The sequence below is a fragment of the Babylonia areolata genome, chromosome 24 (genome assembly GCF_041734735.1).
Source record: "Babylonia areolata isolate BAREFJ2019XMU chromosome 24, ASM4173473v1, whole genome shotgun sequence".
In the NCBI taxonomy this organism is placed as follows: domain Eukaryota; kingdom Metazoa; phylum Mollusca; class Gastropoda; order Neogastropoda; family Buccinidae; genus Babylonia; species Babylonia areolata.
This window is the reverse complement of record NC_134899.1, coordinates 24,137,155-24,161,447: the sequence shown is the minus strand read 5'-3', so window position 1 is coordinate 24,161,447 and position 24,293 is coordinate 24,137,155. Positions and strand designations below refer to the sequence as shown.

The following is a 24,293-nucleotide window of genomic DNA, read 5'->3' as shown; positions in this document are numbered from 1 at the left end:
AGAAGAAGAGAGGACTGGCCGTACTGAGTGAGTTAACCAGTCATTTTACGGAGTAAAACAACGGAAGAGGGGGACAGTTTGGTGTGTGTGTGTGTGTGTGTGTGTGTGTGGTGTGTGTGGAGAGAGAGAGAGAGAGAGTGGAAGGAAGAGAAAAAGGGCCAAGGGCATAGTAAACAGTGGGAGGTAATGGGCAAACAAACCGGTAGCCCGCACGAATTTCGATTGTCTGAAGCAACGAAGGCATTTTAGAAAGCAGCTAAATCAATCAGTCTCTCTCAGTATTGAATTCGCGAACCCTCACACACTTTCGTCCCCACTTCTCCGCCCCCATCTCTCTGTCTCTCTCTGTCTCTGCCGCTGCCTCTCTCTCTCTCTCCCCCAGGCCATTGAACTTGATTATTGATGTCCCTTTTCCTGTTGCTTCTTGACGAGGGAGAACCATTTTTGACTCTCACATTCTTCCATTTCAAAGTCTTGACAAGGTCCTGTACTGCCTATCATGCCTTGGTACGGTTTTCTTTTCAGGGTGAGCGTCAGATGGAAAAAGAATGAATTATACTCTGCTTACTTTGCTGCATTATGTTAAGGGTGCCCTCTCTTGTCCACTGTCAATTTCCCCCCACCTCCCACTCTCTCAGCCCTCTCCCCATACTCTCTCTGTATATATCTCTTTTATGAGTGGCTCACCCTCTTTCATCACCTTTTTGGCAAAAAGCCAAACAAATAAAATATTTCGACATTGCCCCCTTTCCTTCCCCTCTCTGTCTCGGTTTTTTTTTTTTGTTTTGTTTTTTTGTTTTTCCCCAAAGTAGCCTGGTTTCCATTGTCATTTCTGATTTGTTTAATTTCAAGGACCTGACAGTGTGAATTCCAACAATTGCTCCAAAGGAATGATAAACTGCTATCCAGTCTGTAAAATTGCCTTTATTGCTGATAAAAATAAAATAAAATAAAAAAGGAAGAAAAAAAAAGTTGGCCCAGTTACCCATGCTGAAATCTGTTTGCCAAAACTGACTAGAAGGCAGGCCACAGGTGAAGAGAGGCATACTGTTATGTTGACTGTTATAAAGTTTTGCTTTTCCCCGAGACATACTGACAAAACAGTGCATTTAAACAAAGCGGACAAGGACAAAGATAGGTGGGAGAGATAAAGAGGGAATGGGAAAGGTGTATTGAAAAAGGAGTCTCTGTGTGTGTGTGTGTGCATGCGCACATGTATGTGTGTGTGATTGTGTTTTAGGTAGCAAACAGCTAAAGGCCCCAAATCTTTTGTTACTCAAAGATAAAGCTTTTAGGCAGTGCCAAGTCTTCCAGTTTGTCCTTGCAGCACCAACAGTAATTACAACAATTCTACAGAGATGGAGACACACACACTCACATACACACACACTCACATACACACACACACACACACACACACACACACACAGATGTTGATGATGATGATGATGACATTACAGGAGAAAAAAAAGGACATTTTAAAACAAAGAAAGGGTAGTCACTCGAGCGCCACTCTCTTCCAGTTTGTCGCTGCATCAACAGAAATTACAACAATTCTAAAGAGAGAGAGAGAGGAGGAGGAGGAGGAGGATGACATTGTAGGAAAAAAAGACACTTTGAAACAGAGAGAGGGTAGACACTTGAGTGCCACTGTTTAGTGAGAGCTGTGTATGAATTATCAGTGTGCATCAGCCTGGAACAAAAACCTATCAGCCGTGAAATTTGTTCCTCAGTTATGAGTATTCATGAACACACACACTTTCTGCCTTTCTCATTGTTTGTCTACCTGTTCTCTCTCTCTAACTCTTTTTCTCCCTGTTTCACTCTCTTCTCCCTCTGTGGTAGTCTCAATCTGTTTCTCTCTCTCTTAATTTTGTTTCCCATTTGTCTTCATTCTTGTACTACTTGCTGTCACTGAGAAAATACATTCACACAACCGTGTTGTGTGTGTGTGTGTGTGTGTGAAAATGTGTTGGGCATGTATGAGTGTGTGTGTGTGTGCCAGTGTATGTCTAAGAGTGTCAAGTAATGTTTATATTGTCGCTGAATGAAAATATTACCTTGCTTATCTTCAGGGCTTAAATGCTAAATGGACAATGAAATATGTCAAGTCTGGCAGTCAGTCTCTCTCATTTGCCTCATGTAATGATATGTATCCTCTGCCCTTTGCATATGTTGGCAGCAGTTGAGGACGGGACGGCTGCACGTGTGGAGGAAACATTACCACGACAGTGACAGCTGTGTTCCTGCTGTGCTGCAGCACACTCATACCCACCAGCCATCTATCCCACATCACAAGCTGTCATCACCAACTTCCTCAGCGCCTGGAGGAAAACTGCATCCACTGATGGAATAGAGATGTCATAACGACAGTCCTGTTGCTCTCAACTCACAAGCTGTCTGGGTCGGTTTTGTCTTCTGTTATCTGCCTTTTGCAGAGTGCATGCTGTTCCCTGTAGGGAGATCAGTGGGAGGTTGATACAGCTGAGAACAGACAACCCCCCCCCCCCTCCCCACCAAACCCCTCCCCACTTTTTTTTTTTTCTTCTGACAGATCAAGTAAAAGCAGAATAACAAGCTGGACACAGTGATCTCTGTTCACTTCAAGAGGAGAGAGAGAGAGAGAACTGGAGAACTTGTGGGCTAAAACCATCAGCAGATAGCTGGGAAAGAGAGCCTTTCAGAGTTTATGAAAAAAAAAGAAAACAGAAAAAAAATTAGTCATTAATACACCACTTTTATAAAAATAAAAAAAAATTTAAAAAAATGAAAAATAGATAAGAATAAATAAAAGATTAAAAAAAAACCAAAACAAACCTTGATTTCAAGTGGTATTATCCTACCCACACAGTCAAGATGCCGTCACTGCCAGTGTCACAGCTATTCCGTGACGAGATGTCGTTCTTCAAGTTTGTGGGTTTGATCGTGCTGGGTTACTTTGCGGTGATGGACATCATCCTGCTAGTGACCTTCATGAGGACCGATCTGGTGGAGTCCTCCAAGGGATCCAGCGAGGATGAGCTCTATTCTCCTTTCACGTGAGTGGTTCATGTCAGTCTTCAACGTCAAGTCTTGATAAGCTTTTGTTGCTAATGTTGTTGTTCATTTTACACTTTGATATTTTGATTTGTGTATATGTGGTTTGGGGGTGTGTAGTGTGTGTGTGTGTGTGTGTGTGTGTGTGTGTTAGCTTATGTGCATATACCCTCTTACTCCTATAAAATTTGATGAGAAATATATACCTTTTGTGTCTAAAACTAAATTGGTGAAGGCAGTGTCAGCAAAATACTTTAATTTTGTTGTTGTTGTTGTTGTTGACCAGGAATATGCATACATATATAAATTATATTCATTTAAACCTTAAGTGTAAAGAAATTAAAAGAAGTTGAACACTTGATATCCATACTATTAAAAAAAACCCAAAACAACCTCCCTGTTTTGCAGGCACCTGTCAGTGAAAGCCCTGATGAATGACCATGCCAGCCAGTATATCACAGCCCCAGCTGTGGAGTATTTTGACTCCTTCACACGCTTCAGCACTGTCTTCTACTTCATCACCCCCAACATGATCTCCTTCTTCCACCTTTTCCTCGCTTTCATCTCGGCACGCTTCGTCTCCTCAGAGACCCTGCACACACGGCGTGTGGGCGTGGTGCTGTTCGAGATCCGAACCCTGCTGGACGCCCTGGATGGGGTTGTGTTCCGCAGCCACTCCCACACCAAAGGTCAGGGGCTGTGGTGATGGACGTTCTTGGTTAGATGGTAAAATAATTTAGTGCAGATATTGTTGATATATATATAAAATATGTATATCCATTGTGATGTGAAAAGAGAGCCAATGATGATTTTATGAATGGAATTGGCGTATAGGGAACTGGTACAGTGGAAGACTTATTGGTTTGTTTGCTTGCTTGTTTATTTGTTTATTTATTTATTATGTGTTAAAAAAACGCATGTTCAACTTTTTTTAAATTTTAAATCAAATAAATGAATTATTGACAGGGTAGAGGGGTAGGACATGGGGAAGCTGGGCTGTCCATGAAAGTTTGGACAAGAGAAAGAACCATCCTTTTTCACAGCTTCGTAAGAATATGAACTTATATAGAAGGCAGTGGAAGTGAGATGTGACCACAGAACTGGATATAGATTTTGACTGTGACTGATATGTAGCTTGACTGCTTTTGTGGTGCTATGCAGCGACAGTGTTACGGGGAGTATAGTTGTGCTTGCCATCTACTACATGATAAATTTATATTCATTTAAGCATTTATAAGCATTATCCCTTTAGTATAAAGAAAATGTTGAGGTATACCTTTCATGTGATCGAATAAAGCAAATAATAAGTTTGTGCTTTACATTATGTGCTTACTTGCATAATTCTTGTGTTTGGCACAGAATAGAACCGCAGACCCAGTCATCATTGGTGAATGAATTCGTGTGACAGGTGTGTACCAGTCAGTGCGCTCCTCCCTGGGTTACTACGTGGATATCACCTGTGATGGTATTGGAGGCATCTTCCTCATGTTTGGCGTGCTTTTCTACCTCTTCAAGCGATTTGACCCCACCAAGCAGAGTGATATGTCCTGGAAAAGTGCTGAGGCGGGTGCCACAGGTGAGGCTGTATTTGATATTGACTGAGTTTGTTGTGCTGTGACTTAGTCTGTTTTGGTGATTGTTGTTGTATGTTGTGTGTACATCAGATGAATGTTTCAACAATGTTCTGTAGTGTGTTTATTTTAGTGAGCTTGTGTTGCATGTGCGTCAGCTGAGTTTTTTTTAATTTTTTTTTTTTATATAACTTCCTGACAATGTACAGCAGCAGGAAATTAGTAACAATGATGCACAGATATTTTGAACAGGACTGAATCAATACTTCTTGATGGATGAAATTTGGAAACAGAATCCAGTTTAGTCGACAGTCTGGTTGCTGTGAGCTTTATGCTGAGAAAAGATTGATGAGTGATTTCCTGTCCCAACCATAACCATTCCTGGTCAGCTGATATGTGAAGCATTCACTGATTCAGCCATGTCACACGTCACACAAAAGAAAGTTCAGTGGGTAGTGGCAGCAGGAAATGTTTGAAGTGTATCTGTGTGTGTGTGTGTGTGTGTGTAAGCATGTGTGTGTGTGTAAGCATGTGTGTGAAGGGCACATTTTGCCACTTTATAAAGGAAAGGATGACAAAAATTATTGTAACAGCTTCAAAGGTATATGTTAGGGTGTTTGGGGAAACTATTTACTGTGATTTTGAACAATGGACTGTCAAATCTTTATTGACAGTAATAATTTGCTGTCAGAAAACCAAGCAGATTTTAGATGCATGCATTCAACACTGGATCATGCTTTCATTCTTAAAGTTTTGATTGATATATTTTCAATGAAAAAGCAACCACGATACCATGCATTTATTGGTTACAAAAAGGTGTTTTAATCAGTTTGGAATCAAGATTGTTGCACAAACTACAAAAACGGAATTTCTGGCATGGTATTTGATGTTATAGTGAATATGAATAACCATATATCAAATCTAGTGTTTTCGTTGATGGGAAAGTATGTGAATTGTGATTATTTTAGAAGTTTCAGAGGGATTTGAGAAGGAGAAAAATTTTTACTTTTTTTGTTTGCATTATTTATAAATGACCTTCAACAATATCTTTTCATTATATTGTCCTCATTTAAATTCAACTTGTTCATCAGGATTAGGTATTTAAAGATATATTTGGTTACTTGTTCTTTCATGTGCAGATGATACCATTTTATTAGCTTTCTAAAAAGAACCTACAGCTTTGTGCTTACAAAAGATATTACCAGAAATGGAGACTCAAAAAGAATCCAAGTAATTAACCTTTTCACTTCCAGAACTATTTGTGATTGTTGCAAAATAATCACAAACACAACAACACAAAAATTAAGATTATGCTCAAAAGAATATAAAAGTATAGTTTTCTTGAAGGAATCATCAAAGGTTGTCATTTACTAGTATGACCACAAATGTGACTGCCTTTTTTTTTCTTTTTTTAAAAATTTATTAATTCATCTTTTATACAGTGTAATCACTTTGACCATCACCCAAATGTGTTTCGTGTTTATAGTAAGTTGATTTGTAGTCTGCCTGTTATATCATTGTTGAATTAGTCAGGTTTTGTTTTTTCACCAATGGCTAACCACTAAGTTTTAATTTGTTGTTGTTTGTGATTATTTTTGTAGCAGTTTTAGTATATATGAGCTTTGTTTGTTTTTTTTTTTTGTTTTTTTTTTTTTATAGCAGTTTGTTTAATGCATGTTTCTTTTTAGCTTTGTTTTGTTTGTTTGTTGTTGTTTTTTCCATTGGTCTCAGCACCAGTGTTGGTAATGTTTATGTTGTTCAGACTGTGCTATTGTTTCTCCCAGGTAAAAATGGTGTGAATGGTCTGAGTGGGGTTGGAGGTATCCACGTGTCATACAGCAAGAAAATGTTGTTCTGGAAGTGCTGGTGCTATGGCATCGCCATCGCGCTGGGCGGCAAGTTTTGGGACAACGTTGTTGACGGGTTTAAAGGGCTTTTCCAGACTCCAATACAGGACCCTACTATGTCGGTCAGTGGACTCTGTGTGTGTGTGTGTGTGTGTGTGTGTGTGGATGGTTGGTGTGATTTTCTTTTCTTTTTTGTTGTATCTGATTTTTCTGGTACCCAGAGAGCTTTATTCCCAGTGCACTAACAGTGTTTTCAGTTCTGATTTGTTTCATCATTTTTTTAGGGGTGGAGGTTGATTGATTGCTTTATGGATGGTGGTGGTGGGGTTGGTGGTTTTTTTTTTTTTGGTTGTTGGTTTTTTGTTGGTGTTTTTTTTGTTTATTTTTTTACTATTTTTTGTATGATGAAAGTGAATGAGTTGCTGACAGCTTAAAGCATGTGTGCGCACACACGCGCGCGCGCGCACACACACACACACACACACACACACACACACACAGTTCCTTTGTGGTAGTGTGTGGTCGGCAGTGTGGTAATGAGGCGGTGTTATTGTTCACGGTACTTTGACAAGGGGCCCATTTAGGGCTTTATCTTGATCAGGGGTGAGGGGATTGAATGGGTAGGGAAGCCTGACTTCTTTGTTGGAATGAATCACTTGTTTTGTTCACTCGCATTCAGCCAGCCAGCCATTCATTGACTTAAAAACTGTGGATAAGTAGTATAAAGAAATGGGAAATCTCTTGGTACATGGTTGTTGTGCTTACTGCATGCATGGGGAGGGTGTTTGAATGTGTATATTAGTGGGGAAAGAGTTTCATTTAAAGTATTCGTCAGAAAGGGTTTCTGATGTTTTTGCCTTCATTCAGAGCCAGGATATCTGCATGGTGTTTATGTGTGTGCATGCACATGCATGTGCATAGGCCTGTCTGTATGTGCATGCATGTGTATGTGTGCATTTGCACTCACTTTCACCCCATACCAGCCTGCAGACCATGGCCTCCCTCTATCTGTGGGTCCCTACTAACAGCTTGCAAATCACAGACTGCCCAGTTCAGAAAGTAACCTTAGACCCCCAGGGCAAAGGGGCTAAAGGAAAACACACATTGACAATAGTCTCACAGTAGATGGTGGAACTGATCAAAGCACAGGTAGGAAAGGACATGTATAAATATCTGGTATTGTATTGAACTAGCAGCGGACATAGGATTGACTGGAGGGTATTTCGCAAGAACCCAGACTGGGTGGCCACTGGCCAGAACAGCCCTTCTCCCCACCCTCCACTTCATTTTGCTCACACACACAGTGTCACTCTCCACAGTCTTCCCTTTTCCTGTACATAGTTCTTACTTTTTGGCTATTGGATTTATTTTCACACATACATGCACACAGACACACACACTAACATACACATAAGTAAATGCTACAAGTGAGCATACTTGCATGCACATATATACACAATCTCATACACTCATCAATGCTCAGATAATTGCTCAGGCATAGCTTACATATTATAGGAGACATGGAAGTGTTTAAGAAAATATAAAAATAATATTAACAAATAAAACCAGAAAGCAGGATATTCCTAGAACACAGCTGAAAATAGGATATTGCTGTACATAACAAACCCACCTACTTCATTCCTCTCCCCCATTTGTCAAACACTTAAAAGGTATTTTTTTCTTTTGCTGGCACCGTTCCAGCCCCCTCCCTCCACCTTCATCCCTGCCAAGAGTGTGTGTGTGTGTGTGTGTAGGTGTGTGTTTGTGTGTCCATATGCACATGTGTGTGTTCGTGTTTGTGCATGTCTGTACATGTTTGTTGTCTTCTACACCAACATAACCTGTTCCAGCCTGTGTGCCCACCCATGTCCCTCCCTTCCCCTCTTCACCCCACCCCCTGTTGTGCCTCTTCCCCCTCTCCCCTCACACCTACTTGTTACTTTAATAGTTCACGGCCAATGAACTGGAACTCACAACCAAGATCAGCTTGTCACACCAGACAGCAGTATCGCATGAGTTCAGGAAGGCACATTCACTGAACAGGAAGCCCCAGTCATAACAAACAAAAAAATAGGTTAAAAAAAAGAAGAAAAAAACTAACAACAACAACAAAAAAACAAAAAAACAAAAAAGAAACGTGCTTTGGAATGGGAAATTAAAAGTTGATGGATGAAACTCAGGAAAGAAATAGCCCTTACTTGAGGTGGATAGATACAGATTGTGAATTCCATGACTGTCTTCATGAACCCATGAAGATTGGAACCTCTTTGTGCTTTTTTTGTTTTGTTTTGTTTTTAATAATTGAAAGCCTGTTCCTTGTCGTTCAGCAACTACCTATGTGTTGTTATCAGTTGGGTTCTGTACTGGTTGGAATTTTCCAGGAACACTACAGCCTTATTGTTTGAGAAATCAGGGATTTAGGCATTTGGATCTAATCAGTATTTCAAGAAATCCATTTTGATGGGGTTGTTTTTTTAAACTGCAAGACTGACACCAAGATTCTGAAAACACAATCCTTTTGAATTTGAGGGGAAACAAAATGGCAACAAGAACAAAAAAAGAGGTATACTGCAAATGTTAACATACATTTACATTCAGTTATAATTACACACACACACACACACACACACACACACACACACGTGTGTGTGTGTGTGTGTAATGTACAAAAAATAAAATCAGGCATTGTGTGTGTTTGTGTGGTGGTGTTTTTGTTGTTGGTTGTTTGGTTCTATTTATATGTGGGTGGGTGTGGGTGTGCATGTGTTCATAATGATATTGTGTGTGTGTGTGGAGGGAGGGGGCTGGGGGAGGGGGTGGGGGGGTATTTGTTGTAGTTGTTGTTGGTGGTGGTGGTGTTGGTTGCAGTGGTGGTGGTGTGTGGGTGTGCATGTGTTCATAATGATATTGTGTGTGTTGATATTTGCTGTAGTTGTTATTAGTGGTGGTGGTGGTGTATGTGTGTGTGTGTGTGTGTGTGTTTCATGATTAATGATAGCATTATAGCTTCAAGCACTGAAAACGGAGATACACACGTAGAGTGAATTAATACTACAACTACTGCTGTTGCTTTTGCCACAACTATAGTTGCTGTTAATTAAATCACTGGATTTTTGTGTCTCTCGTTTGGTAATATTAGTTCGAACAGTGCCAGAAGCACAGTGAAGGAGGCTATAGCAGGATGGTGACACTGTTGTTTGAGCTGAAAGGAATCAAGTGTTGCTGGCTTTCGGCAAGAACTGGCCAAACCTGACCTACCTTAACATTTTCCTGAAACCTTGACACCCATACACTCAAATCAATGAAAATGGAGGGGAAAAAAGGAGAGAGAAAAAATCACAGCCATATTTACATTATTAGTAGGTCACAAGTTGAAGTGGTGGGTTGTGGAAACTGGAGTCATGTCACACTACTTAAGTGACTCGTGTGCACCGTGGGGTGGTTTTGAAAGGAAATTGTGAAGAATGGAATGAGGCCCATCAGTGTCGCTACTGATGCGCACCGCTAGGCCCAAATAGATCAGGCCCATCAGTAAAAATCTCCTCTCTTCTCCTCCTCACACCTACCCTCCTCACCCAGTCTTCCTACCTTCTACTCTCTTAATCTTTCCTTCCAACTTGCCCCTCTCTCCAGTTTACTGGCTCTGTTCCAGACTGTGTCTTTCATTTATGTCGTCTTATTTCTAGTTCAAAACTGGGTAGTGTTTTGTTGATGTTGATGTTGCTGTTTGCAGAGTGAGAGAAAAAGAGAGAGAGAGAGTGTGTGTGTGTGTGTGTGGTCTGCTTGTCTTGCCCCAACTTTTAGATAGTCTTGTAAGTCTTTAATGAGGAAGTGTCAGGCTTTGTTCCACTGTACCTTTTATTTACCTGTATGCTAGCTGAATTGGTAGCGTAAGCAGCGTTGACTTGAAGTTGTGTACCTTGTGAATGGAGAGAGTTGCCACTCTTCCTTACTACAAACTTGTAAGTCTTGGTTAGTCATTTTCAGGTTCAGTAGTTGTCGAATGATCTGACACTAAGTTTCTGTCTCCAAAGTAAAAAATGAAAACCCACAGCTGATCTCCATATACCTCATTTTCTGTGTGTCTGTCCATCTGTCTCTCTGACTGCCTCTCTCTCTCTCTCTCTCTCTCTCTCTCTCTCTCTCTCTCTCTACCCTTTCGCTCCCCCTCCCTCCATCCTGCTCTGCTGTCCCTCCCTCTTCCCCCTCCTCTCTCTCTATCTCTCTCCCCTTTTGCTCCCCCTCCCTCCGTCCTGCTCTGCTGTCCCTCCCTCTTCCCCCTCCTCTCTCTCTCTCTCCCCTTTTGCTCCCCCTCCCTCCATCCTGCTCTGCTGTCCCTCCCTCTTCCCCCTCCTCTCTCTCTATCTCTCTCCCCTTTTGCTCCCCCTCCCTCCGTCCTGCTCTGCTGTCCCTCCCTCTCCCCCCCTCTCTCTCTCACCTCCCGCTGATGTTTATATAAGTATACAGGAACAGAAAAAGAAAAGAAGAAAATTTGTCTGGCACCAGTCCAGGTCAAAGATATTACCATTTTTGTTGGTCTGCTGACGGAGGTTAGCGTCTACCCGTGACCTGTTTACAGCTGAGTGGGTTGTCTAATTGTAAAGATTGGATCTTTTCCAGATCTTCCTGTGATCCTTGATGGGTGATCGATGAAAAAGAAAAAAGAAAGAAAACGAAAGAAGCACACACAAAAGACAGCCTACCAAAAAAAAAACAACCCAGGGATATTATTGGGAGAAGTGCGCATTGTACATTCTCTCTGTCCCTCTCTCTCTTTTCAATTTATATATATATATATATATATATTTTTTTTTTTTTTTTTTTTACATGCACATTGATTTACTCTGTCATTTCTCCCTTCTTTGGTTTTTGCAGATGTATGTGTATGCCTGCGTTTGTGCGTGTGTGTGTGTGTGTGTGTGTGTGTGTGTGTGTGTGTTAGGATATGTGCATGTTTTAAATCATAGAGACTGTTAAATAAGATTAGGATTTCTTATAGTTATAATTTACATGAATTTAGAAATAGTCTATTTTTATAGTTACCAAATATAGATTCCTTAAAATTCCCTGCATGTATGTGTGTGTGTGTGTTAGAGAGAGAGAGAGAGAGAGAGAGAATGAATGAATGAATGAATGTTGAATGCATTTCGGCCATGGGCACATATACATATATTGGGATTTTGGGGGTGGGTTAATAAGTAATGAATGAAAGATACTATACCAATACGGCAATAGACAGCAAACAGAACTCACCAAATGTCATCAGTTTCACTTACACAATGTGAATCATTCTGAAAAAGGTAAACACGAGCAGATAGCTGGCAGTCAGTATCACTTTAATCTATAGTCAGGATTGAGTCACTTATAGTCTTACCATATTCATGTTATCTCAGAAATAACCTTATTAACCTTTGGTTAAAAACCAACAAATTAAGTTCTTTGGCCTTCGCGAAAACGCTGTCTTCTTTTCATAGCAAAGAAAATAAACTTTGAAACAACACGACTAATATTTTCGTTTATACCAGCTATAAGCATTGGAAAGGGAATATTATACAAATTTTCTAGAAATTTCATCCTAAGGTCGGTATATAAGGGACAATTATAAATAAAATGTTCATTTTCAATTGCCTTTCCACAAACAGAGAGAGAGAGAAGAGAGAGAGAGAGAGAGATACTACGACAGACACATTTGTTGTCACCATATGATCTGTTATGGTATTTATGACCACGGCAGGCATATTGACTGTTATCACAGGATCTGTTCTGGCCTTTGCGATGTCCAGACTTGACTGTTTGGAGCTTGGCACTGATGTGATATGTCATGGCCACAATACGTTATTACTGGTTGTGTGGGGTCAGACAGTAGTGAATAAATACGAAAACGGGGTTCCCAGCCAGCAGAGGTGAATAATTGATATCCACCACCAGTGCATAAAGAGCCAGAAAACATATCGGGGACACACACTCAGTGACTCACACACGCGCCCCCCCCACCCCTCCACCCCACCCCACCCCACACACACACACACACACACACACACACACACACACACACACACACACACACACACACACACACACACACCTCTTTTGGACATTGCCACCGTAAGAAACACAAAACAAAAAACAGCAACAAACCAGTTGAACCAGGCACTGGATAATCCCAACGAACAACCCCTTCACCACCTCCCCACCCCAACCCAGCCAGATGAACAGCAGCAGCAGCAACAAGAAAATAAGAACCACCACCCAAAACATGGGCAGAGCGAGAGAACCACGCCCATTTTCTACTTGTCACTGCTTCACGGACGGCGGGGTTTCTCCCACGGACGTGGGCTTCTCCCGTGCTGTACAGAAACACAGGTCAAATGATAAAAAATGATGTCTGTGGTATATCCTCGCTCAGGCGTGAAAGCGATATACAGCGACATCACAAAGCCCCCTCCCCCCTCCCCCCTCCCCCCCTCCCTAAGGGACAATTATATCTATACAAACACGCACTCTCTCCATTTCTCTCGTAGGCGTGTATACATGTACGCCAGCACACACACACACACACACACACACACACACACACACACACAGTTTGTGGGGTTGAGGATAAACCCGGTCTTGTAATGGTGGTTGTAACAAAGGAGGGCGAGTTTCAACAACATACAAAACATCAAACCAACGAATCACAGTCAGATAGGTTGGTAGCCTGTGTTCTTAAACATCAAGTCTTGTTTACCCCCCCCCCCCCCACCACCACCACCACCCACCCCCATTACCCCCAATTACTGCATTGGGGCCTGGAGGTCAGTATACATGGCGTTTGTTGGGGTGTCGCCAAAGGTAGCAGCGTTGACGCGTGAATGTCGGGGGTCGTTTGACCCACCGGGAGTGCCACCGTCCGTGTGGCTCACATTGTTGGGTGTGTGGGTGTGACAGTGTGTGTGTGTGTGTGTGTGTGTGTGTGTGTGTGTGTGTATTCGTAAGCGTGTGGCACGTTGCGTGTGTTTCACGTTGTGTGTGTGTTGTGTGTGCGCGTGCGTGTGCGAGAGTGTTTGTGTGCGTGTTTATGTGTGTGTTTGTGTGTGTGTGTGTTTCACTGTGACAATGTGTTTGTGTGTTTCACTGTGTGTGTGTATGTGAAGGAGAGAGAGAGAGTGTGTGTGTGTGTATGTGCGTGTGTGTGAGAGAGAGAGAGAGAGAGAAAGAGAGAGTGTGTGTATGTGCGCGTGCGTGTGTGAGTGTGTGTGTGTGTAGTTCACTGTGACACTGTGGTTGTATGGTGCGTGTGCATGTGTGTTTCACTGTGACACTGTGTGTTTTTGTGTTTCACTCTGTGTACGTGTGTGTGTGTGTGTGTTTGTGTGGTGTTAAGTATGGTATGTGTGACGATGTGTGTCACGCCATGTCGCGTGCAAGGAGCAGAGTATTATGTGAAGACCTTCATGTGACGGAACACTCCCATCTGCAGCTGTGTGTGTGTGTGTGTGTGTGTGTGTGTGTGTGTTCCGTCTACATTCCAACCATCCCTTGCTTTTCGCCCATCCACTGAGAAACCGCTGACAGTATTTAACAAACTGGAAGGCTGTAAGCAACTAGTCTCACGACTAACAACCATCTGGAACTCTTTTCCTGATAGCATGCGATATTTCTCCACCATCTCGGATTGTTTTTGATTTTTATGAATTTATATTTGTGAAAAACTTGTTTATGTTGGAAAGTGTTCTTCCAGACTTGAGGTGGGCGATTCCACGATAGTTCGTTGTTTCGCCATGCCCCTTTTTTTTAAGAGAGAGAGAGAGAGATTATTCTGTTTCCAAGTGTTGTCTTCTGCCTAAAAGATTGTTAACACTGTATTCAAAGATAAGGACTTTTAAACCCTTTGTGTGTTTGTGTAAACCCGCTCTCAGTGTGCGTATATGTCTATATTTATGTATGTGTGTTTATGTGTTTGCACGCTATACACACACACACACACACACACACACACACACACACACACACACACACACACACACACACACACCACAGAGTCACACACACACTGAGATCAGTTCCCCTGTTCTGTCACCAGCCAGTTTACAGTAAGCCCACCTGACCCCGCCACATGACCCTTTTCTTTGCCTCGCTCATTGCACGAGACACGCAAACACCTCCACACCAGCCTAATATAATTACATATTATATTCGAGTTTACATCGGCTGTTTGGCGGCGTTGGTAAATCTTCATTAACGATGGGAAGGGTGATGGTAAGCTGATAGCGCAGGGAGAGAGACTAAGATGAGAAATTGCGGGATGGAGGGAGGGATGGAAAGTGGTTGGGTGGGAGGTATTTAATGATAATCTAATTAGCCAGGGGAAGCATTTATATATATATATATATATATATATATATATATATATATATATACACACACCACCCAGCATGCATCGAAGCGAACAGTTATAATGTATGGATGAGAGATTGATTAAAGAAACCGGCAACAAAATGTGTGTGTGAGAGAGAGGGAGAGTTCTCATCGCATCTCGGCCTTTCGGCTTTCTGAAGTTAAACGTGCGGTTCAAAAACACACAGCCAAATGGATAAGTGTAGGGATGGAACGGATGTGAGGGAGAGGTGGAGGGCAATATATCAGCCTTCTCAAGGGGGAGAGAGGGAGGAGGGGGTGGGGTTGGGGGGCAGGGGACTTGGGGGGGACAGGTTTTCTAAAATCAACTTTTATCTCTTTCTCGAGGCGTTTTGTCCCTTGGTGGCGCTTAGCGAGATCCGGTTAATGCAGTGTGAATGGTGTGACAAAAAGAACAGCTCTATCTTGGTTGCATTTTACGATAACATTTTATTTCTGTTAATTTCCATTCCACACACACGCACTGCACGCACATGCGCGGGCAAGCACCTAATTACTTTGAGAGAACAAGAGGGAGAAAAGGTCAAACTAATTATAACAGCCAGTATTTTGAGTGTTATATATTCTCTTTCAAGCATGTATGTACACGAGCATATAATTGCTGTTCCACCCACTGTCATTCAGTACTGTCGTTTCACAGTTGGTTCCAGTGTGACTGCATGGTTGCTCTCACTCACTCTCTCTCTCTCTCTCACTCTCTCTCTCTCTCTCTGTTTTTCTGTGTCCCTCAGTCTGTTGCTCTGTCTTGTCTATCTCTACACATCTCTCTCCCTCTCTACCCCCGCCCCCCCCTCCCCCCCTCTCTCTCTCTCTCTCAGTCCCACTCTTTCCGTGCCCCTTCCTCACTTTCTCGGTCTCAATCTGCCTCTCTCTTCATATCACTCGTCTTCTCTCTCTCCATCATTCTCCCTCTTTCTCTTTCCTTCATCTCCATCTCTCTTCCTCTCTCTGTCCTTATCCCCCCCCCCCATCCCCCCTCCCATCTCTCCCTGTCACTTTTTCTCGCTTCCCCTTCCTCTCCCTCTTTACACTATTTTCTCTCTTCTGCCGCCCCCCTCCCTCCACACACACACACACACACACACACACACACACTCCTCGTTCTCTCTGTCCTCATACTCTTTCCATTTTTTTTTCTTTTTATTGTAAATCAAGTACAGCATTAAATTGGTTGAGCTTTCATGTTTTATTAATTCTTTTCGATCGTCGAAATGAAGAGAGAGAGAGAGAGAGAGAGAGAGAGAGATGGCAGAACATCACAGAGGCTCCATGAAGACGTGGGTGATAGGGATTGTGTGAAAGAAGTGTGCAATATGAATGAGGGAGTATTGATTGCCGCATGGTATTGCTCCGTGTTTCCTTGACCCACCTGGCTGGATCGGTTTTTTTTACTATGGGAGGTGGGGAGGTGTGGGGTGGGGTGGGTTGGGTGGGGAGGGGGGAGGGGGGCGGGGGGCAACAGCTTGATCTTGAAATAGGTTGTAGAACTCATCAGGCAACTGGAGGTAGTGTTTCCCCCACCTTCGTGACATCCACGTCTGATCTGTCCTGCCCAACAGCAGCGTGTGATACCCCATCTCCCCGTTTTGGATTCAGCCTCAGCACCGCAACTTCTCTAAGCTGATTATGTGATTGTTTGCGTGTTCGTGTGTATGCGTGTGTTTGGATAAGTGTGTGTGTGTGTAGTATTGTGTAGTGTCGTGTTGTATTGTGTTTGGAAGAGGCGAAATGGTAACACCGGTGATGTTTGCTTGGTGCGCGCACGAAGGTACGCAGGAACATACACGCGCGCACCCCCTGCAAACATGCGAGCGCGCGCGTGCGCGCGCACACACACACACACACACACACACACACACACACACACACACACACAGATGAACGTGAAGAGGCGCATGTACACACCATCGAGCTCAGTAGTACCAGAGAGTGTAGAAGTTTAGTGCCTCTGGTAGTACTCAGCTCAGTGGTACACACAGCCACTTGCACCAAGGCAAACAGTTGGCTTGCCACCATCCGCGTACTTCTTCAAACAACCCTGCGGCTTGTGGGCTGGCTGTCTCCCCTCCACAACCTGACAGGAACGAACACATCCACAAATCTGTTTGTCAGTGCATGCCTGCATACTTGCACTCCACGCCTTTTATCACAACTTATACACGCTCTCTCTCTCTCTCTCTCTCTCTCTCTCTCTCTCTCTCTCTCTCTAGCACACACACACACACACACACACACACACACACAAGCATTCATGTATACATACATACATACATATATAGAGAGAGAGGAGGTGTAGGGGGAGGTGGGGCTGGGGAGAGACGGACAGACATTTCTTAAGATTTATCCTGAGTTGGAAGAAGAATTTTATTGAAGGACTAGTGTTTCGCAAGCACACTACAACACCCTCGAGGGTCCCTCCCAAAAAGGCATGAACAGGACAGTGACTGTGATGACAACAGCAGCATCGATCTATAAACCGTGTGAATTGCCGCAACAACTGCTGCTACTGAGAGAGAAGGGGGAGGGGAAAAGGTGGAAGTAAGGGAGACCTGTCGAGAGGAAGAGAAAGAGAGAGAGAGATGGCATGTGCCACGTGCCATTTAAGGTGATAAATGGACAGAGAATGCCAAATGTCCTGTTTTCTATGACCGTTGAACAGGTTGACATTCTCTCTGTATCTACAACACAGTGCGAACACACACACACACACACACACACACACACACACACACACACACACAGACAGGTGTGCCCGTATATGTAGAATATCATGACTAGATGTCTCTTATGTCTGTGTTGTGCCATTGCCTGTACGCGTGCAGTGGAGGAGGTGGACAGGCAGGAAAGCATTCAGTCGACAGAGTTGCACAGAACTTGTACCATGCATGGATCCTCAGTCAGTGCGCAAAGGCTTGATTCGCGACGCTGTCCTACACGCAGATACCAAATCCCAGTGAAACGTGGTGAATGTCAGAAGGCTGGGAGAGTTGGGGGGAGGTTTAACTGGTGGGTGTGGTGGTGAAGGGGGAAGGGGGGGTGTGACTTGGGGTGGGAAGGGTAGAAGGAGAGGAGGGGGTTGGGGGGTGTATGGAGGAAGGGATCTGGTTTCAGTCAATCTTCAGTATTGGTTTTCCGTGCCTTTTGTCTTATCCTCTTGTCTTTCTGGTAGGGACAGCTCTTCACTCCATCACCTTGTCTCACCACGCCTGCCTGACTTTTCCTGTCTGTTTGTTTCTGTCTTTGTCTCACTCTGTCTCTCTTTCTCTCTCTTTGCCTGTCTGTCTGTCTCTCTTTGTGTCTCTCTGGACATGTCTCCAATTTATCTGCCAGCCCTCCCACCCCCCACCCCCAGCCTCCTTCCTCTTACCATTCCTTCGTCTCTGCATGTGATCTTACACCCACCCACTCACCCACGGACACAGACAGGCACATGCTGGGTGCTCAGAAAGTCAAAGCAACCGATGCCCCACCCGCTTCTCTTCTGTACAGGGTGTGTCTGTGTGATGGGGAACAGCACATGGCGAAAAGAAACGAAGACCATTCACGTGAGGAGGACAGGAGGATGCACTTCTCTCATGTGGCAGCCTTGATCTTTACAGACCAGTCTATTGATCCCGCAGAAAAACTTGCTGCATCACTCACCTGTAGTGCTTATACAAATGTCTCCCTTCCTGTAAGCACTTAAAAGACATTGTGCCGTTACACAGCTGCTATGCTTTATGAGTGAAGTGCATACAGAAAACACATAGAAATTGTGGGGACATTGGGGATTTAGCAGAATGTCATTCCTGTCCTTGCAGTTACTGCTTGTGTCGATAATATCCACGCTGCTTGTCAATAAAATGTTACCCCAATAACTTTTATGCGTATCCGTTTTTGTTGGTGTTTTTATTTGGTTCTCTTATCTTTTCTTTGTTATTCTGTTCTATTACTCTGTTCTCTACATGAATATTACTCTTCTCTTTCATAATTTTCCTTTTCTCTCTTCTTTTGTACCTTTTCTATTCTCTTCTCCCTTTATCCTTACCTTTTTCTTTCCACCTTTGTCTTTGCACTTCCTTTCTCTGTTTTCACTTTGCTTCTTATCCTGTCCTTCCCTTCTCTCACATTCTGTTCTGTTGTCTGTCGTTTTTCTTCATCTTCTGTTTCTCTTCTCTGTCCATAACACATCTCTTAGTCACAATTGATTTCATCACATAAATTTCCAGCAACTGTTCTAAAGACATAGTAACAGGTGGTGATGATCATAATGACATCAACAATAATGATTGATGATTTGGGCAGTGACAATGATAATGACAGTGTGTGTGATAATAATTGGCCCACATTGAAAGCCAAAAAAAAAAAAAAGCCAAGCTCTTGGTCACCACTGGGTATGCTGTGTGATGATGATGAAGGTGATGATGACCTGTCATCTTTGACAGTGACAGTGAGGATGGCAGAAATTTATCATGTTCTGTAACAGTGATGGCAACAGAAACTGGAAGATCATACATAGATCATACCAGTTATATCACTAATTATGATATGAATCAGAATGAAATCAGAAAAAAAACAGAGGTTGATGATAATTGCTGACACCAAGAACAGGAAGTACAACTTGATAATTTAATCACTTTGTTCAGTGACAGAAATGCTATGATGAAAACTAATAAAGTAATATGTTATTGTCACTGATGACTCTGTGGATATGATGATGATAATGATGCTGATGGTGGTGTGATGACAGGCCCTGCAGTTTGACACCTGTCACTCAGCTACGACCATCTTCATCATGTTTATCTGGCGGCTGTTTGAGGGGCAGGCTCTGCTACAGTATGTCCTCGTTGCAATCTTCATCGACAGAATATGGGTGAGAGCATGTTATCATGTGTGTAGAATTTTATGGGGGTTTTGTTGTTATTGAATTATTTTTAGGACAACCAGGGCTCCCACTTCTCAGCGAATTCGCAGATTTCAGTGAAAAGTAAAAATGAGATTCAGTGTGGGGAAAAAAATTCAGCAAAAAACAAAATTTCAGCAAGTGGCAGCTGCAAGGGCAACTGAACTGAATAGGTCTGATTTGCTTAAGAATCAGAGTGATAACTGGGAGTATTGTTACTGTGAAACACTATGTAAACTGTGAAAGTGAAAACTGATATAAATGGTCTCTAATTTGCATCATATTGCACCATTTTGAATGTAAATTTTAAAAAAATTTCCCAGCCCCCTGTTCCCCCCACCTTCCTCCCTCCCCCCCCCCCCCCCCCCCCCCGATACCCCCTCCTCCCCCACTTCCACCCCTAGAATTTCAGGGATCTTTGATTTTCCTCAGTGGGAGCCTTGGACAATTATCAAATTTGTTCTTGTTTGAATTTATAATAATAATAATAATGGTATTTATATAGCGCTGGATCTTGTGCAGAGACAAATCAAAGCGCTTTCGCACCAGTCATTCACACGCATGCATAACTCTAATACTGCAGAAACTAAAGACAAGGAAGGGCAGGCAAGGGAGGCTATTTTGGGAAGAGGTGGGTTTTAAGGCCAGACTTGAAAGAGCTGAGTGTGGAGACTTGACGAAGCGAAAAAAGGAAGTTCATTCCAATCGCAAGGTCCAGAAACAGAGAAAGAACGGCGGCCAATAGTCGAGTGTTTGAATCTGGGTATGCGTAAACAGAGTGGATCCAAGGCCGATCGTAGTGAGCGAGATGGAGTGTAGAGGTGAAGGCAGCCGCAGAGATAGGAAGGGGCAGTTTTGTGAATGCATCTATAACATAGAGTGCTGATCTTGTACTTTATTCGGTGTGAGACAGGGAGCCAGTGGAGATGTTGCAAAAGAGGAGTGATGTGCTCAGATCTTTTCTTTCTGAGGACGAGTCGGGCAGCAGAGTTTTGTATGCGCTGAAGGGGCTGAATGGATGAAGCAGGCAGACCAGACAATAAAGAGTTACAGTAGTCAAGGCGAGAGAGAATGAGAGAAACGACAAGTCTAGATTTTGCGTCAGTGGATAGATATTTCCGGACGGCACTGATGCGTCGCAGTTGACAGTAGCAGGACTGACATGTCTGACTGATAAATTTTTGCATGGACAGTGTATTGTCAAGGACAACACCGAGGTTCCTGACTGACGTGGAAAGAGGGATGGATGTACTGCCAAGTTTGATTGTGTCAATTGTGATGGAAGACAGTTTTTGTTTAGTTCCTATGATCATTGCTTCAGTTTTGTCTGCGTTCAATTGTAACTTATTTCGAGTCATCCAGTTTTGAATGTCCAGGAAGCAGTTGGATGTTTCTTGCAAGAGCGACAACAATTTTTCAGGGGTATCACTCTTCTGGAGTTGAGTGTCATCAGCATAAGAATGATGACTGATATTATGGCGGTTGATAATTTCAGCGAGAGGAGCAGTGTACAGTGTGAAGAGCACTGGGCCTAAAACAGATCCCTGTGGGACTCCATGTTCGATTTTAACGGGTTCAGATTGGAAATGATCAACAGTGACAGACTATGGACCGTTGTTATAATAGTGAAGACTTGTCAGATCTTTGGGGTATGCTGTATGTCTGGTGTTTTTTGCTGTTGTTGTTTTTGAGGAAGTTTGTCAGCTTTGTTCTGTTTTTATATCTTAAGTAACCCAGTTTATTTTGTCTGATTGGGTCCTGGTTGAAAAGGTACACTGCTTTTCTGTCCTTTAGATAGTTGATCATAGGAGGTTTACATAGTTATGTACTTACTTATTCATTATGCTTGTGTATACATACTATTGTATGTATATGTAATTTATATAAGTCATTACGTCAGTCATCTTTGAAAAACGTCTTAACCTTCTCTGGCTGTCGCTTTTGACTACACACGGAAGCTCATGTTGGTCGTCCACGACCCATACCGCTGTCGCTTTTGACTGCACACGGAAGCTCACGTGGGTCATCCACGACCCATATCTTTTAAAGAGACAAAAACCTGTATATTCCTCCAAAGTTTGTGTGGGTTGTGCACGACCCATACTTGGTAAAGAGACAAAAACCTGTACATTCCTCCAGAGCTTATAACAAAATATAGAAAACATATCAAAACATCTGATTACACACACATGCGCTTGCACACACACACACAGAGACTCACACAAACACATACACTCACACAAACACATACACTCAGAAGAAACACATGTTCATGCATTTACACACACGCACATACACACACACATGCACACACAACTGAACAACTGATCATACACACAAATGCATAACACCACATGCACATACATACAAACCCTACTTATGCACACAGAGATAGAGAGAGAGTGACTGAGAAAGAGAGAGAGAGAGACTGAGACACAGAGAGAGAGAGAGAGAGACAGACAGCGAGACACAGAGAGAGAGAGAGAGAGAGAGAGAGATGACTCATAGCATCCTATACATGCACAATTAAAGATATTCAGTCACAGAGGTACATGCTGTTAGAGACTGGGATGGAAGGGGGTTATAGCTGAAGACAGGCGAAAGGGACGGGGCGGGGAGGGGGGTGGGGGGTAGTTGGCTAGTGAGGCTATTGAAAGTAAAACTTCTTTATTTTCCTTCACTAATTGCAAATTAAACCTTCTGAAATCACTATTAAAAAGGTATGGGTCGTGCATGACCCACCCGAGCTTTCGAGGTGTGACCACATTTTTTCCTCTTTAAAAAGCATGGGTCATACACGACCCACACAAGCGTCCGTGTGTAGTTAAAATGCCACCTTTTATTACTCATTAACTAATTTATGAATTTTTTTCAGTTTTTGGCAAAAGTTGGCCTTTCTGAACTTTTGTAGAAAAATATTAAGAATTGGCTGAGATACTTGTGTTTTTGTACCCTTCTGGGTCGTGTGCGACCCATGATAGCCAGCGAAGGTTAAGCCTGAAAAGTTTGATATTTCTTTGATTATGTTATTGCATTTTTGTGTTTCTTGTTCAAACATGTATATAGATTAAATGTTGTTATTTATCTTGGATAGTCCCTTGAAACTGTAATGTATAGGTGAAAGAAAAAGCAAACCAGTGCTTATTAATATTACTCTGAAATGAATAATTTTGTCTTGTCTCGTCTTGTCAGGTCTTGTCTCACCATCCTCTCACTCAACCTCAAAACAATTTGCTGTCAGATTGTGTGTGTGTCTGTGTCTGTGTGCATGGTTGCAGATTTAGTGTATGTTATTGTTATTATGTGCATGTTTCAGGAATAGAAGTATAAACATTGTGCTGCAGTGCTGGACATTAATGATTGTCTGACGTGTGTGTTCCAGGAATTCTTGAACTTTGTGCAGTACTTAATGTTTGCCATTGTCACGGGCCTGTATTTGCTCAGCTTGCTGTACATCAGACATGTGAGTAATATTCAGGAGCAGACTCTCTCTCTCTCTCTCCCTCTCCACTCTCTCTCTTGTTTGACATGAGGGCTTTTGATGTGCTACTCCTTGATAGTGCTTTTTTGACACACAATTTTCTGAAATAAACATGACTGACACAGTGATTTGACATGCCGCTGTCTCAAATGGTTAGTGGGTTGTTGACTGACCAATTTGGGGGGCATGGTTTAGGAAGATGTTTTTGATCTGTAATATGACTACCTGTTGTTTTGATGACTGCTAAATTTATAACCTGTTTATATTATCATTCTTTGTTACTCGTTAGACTGTTATGATTACCTGTTTTTTGTATATAAGTGTTCCCTGTTTTTTTTACATATGTTAAAGTGATGCCTGTTATTTGTTTGACCTGTATACATATACAGCCTGTTATGCTATTCCTAGTTATTAAGTTCAAAGTTGTGTATATCATTTCCTGTTATTCAACCTGTTATAACCATCCAGTATTAACTCGCTCCAGATGATGGAACGCTGTAATGTTCCAAATGTAAGGTAGCGTTCCGGATGACAGAACGCTATAGCAGTTTCGACAATTACATTTTTTTCCACATTTTCCTCATGGGGTAGCATAACAATCGCAGCTACACCAGGCATTGCAAATGTGTCAAGGGTCGAATGGAAAGTTTCTTCATGAGATTCCGTAACAACACACTCCACAGCGAGTTCAGGACCCCACACGACAAGCTAATCTGCACACGTATCGAAAATGGCATCACAGGTGATACAAGTGGAAATTTTTGGAGCAAACAGATCACGACAGCGGCTTTTACCACTGCTGAAGTGATTGAAATGCTTCAAACTGAAGGTTTCGACATCAACAAGGATGATGAAGACGTTGAATAAAGTATCTGCAGTGAAGAAAGCTACCAGCAAGAAGTTACTGATAGTGACTCAGTTTCTGAGAGCAGTGAAGAGGGAGGGAGGTGGGCGTTCACATGACGTGAGGAGAGGGGTCAGTGGGTCAAGTACAGTGAGTTTCATTCAGTTACTTTGTGTCTTGTATTTTTTGTGATTTTTTCCCTAACCCTAACAAATGGGTCATTTGTAGGGAA

General features: G+C 42.6%; 1 protein-coding gene across 7 annotated transcripts in view; it reads left to right on the top strand.

Moving 5' to 3' along the window:
* LOC143299223 (ceramide phosphoethanolamine synthase-like) overlaps positions 1-24,293 on the top strand; it is a 52,363-nt gene that overhangs the window by 21,330 nt on the left and 6,740 nt on the right. For 4 of the 7 annotated variants that reach the window (XM_076612418.1, XM_076612419.1, XM_076612423.1 and 1 more), the window contains exons 2-7: positions 2,186-3,038; positions 3,445-3,725; positions 4,445-4,612; positions 6,392-6,576; positions 19,584-19,706; positions 23,119-23,199. In XM_076612418.1, the coding sequence (XP_076468533.1) occupies positions 2,857-3,038; positions 3,445-3,725; positions 4,445-4,612; positions 6,392-6,576; positions 19,584-19,706; positions 23,119-23,199 (1,020 nt within the window). In that variant the 5' untranslated portion in view covers positions 2,186-2,856. Of the gene's footprint in view, positions 1-2,182; positions 3,039-3,444; positions 3,726-4,444; positions 4,613-6,391; positions 6,577-19,583; positions 19,707-23,118; positions 23,200-24,293 lie in introns of all 7 variants that reach the window. The other 3 variants (XM_076612417.1, XM_076612420.1, XM_076612421.1) reach the window with 1 other exon arrangement.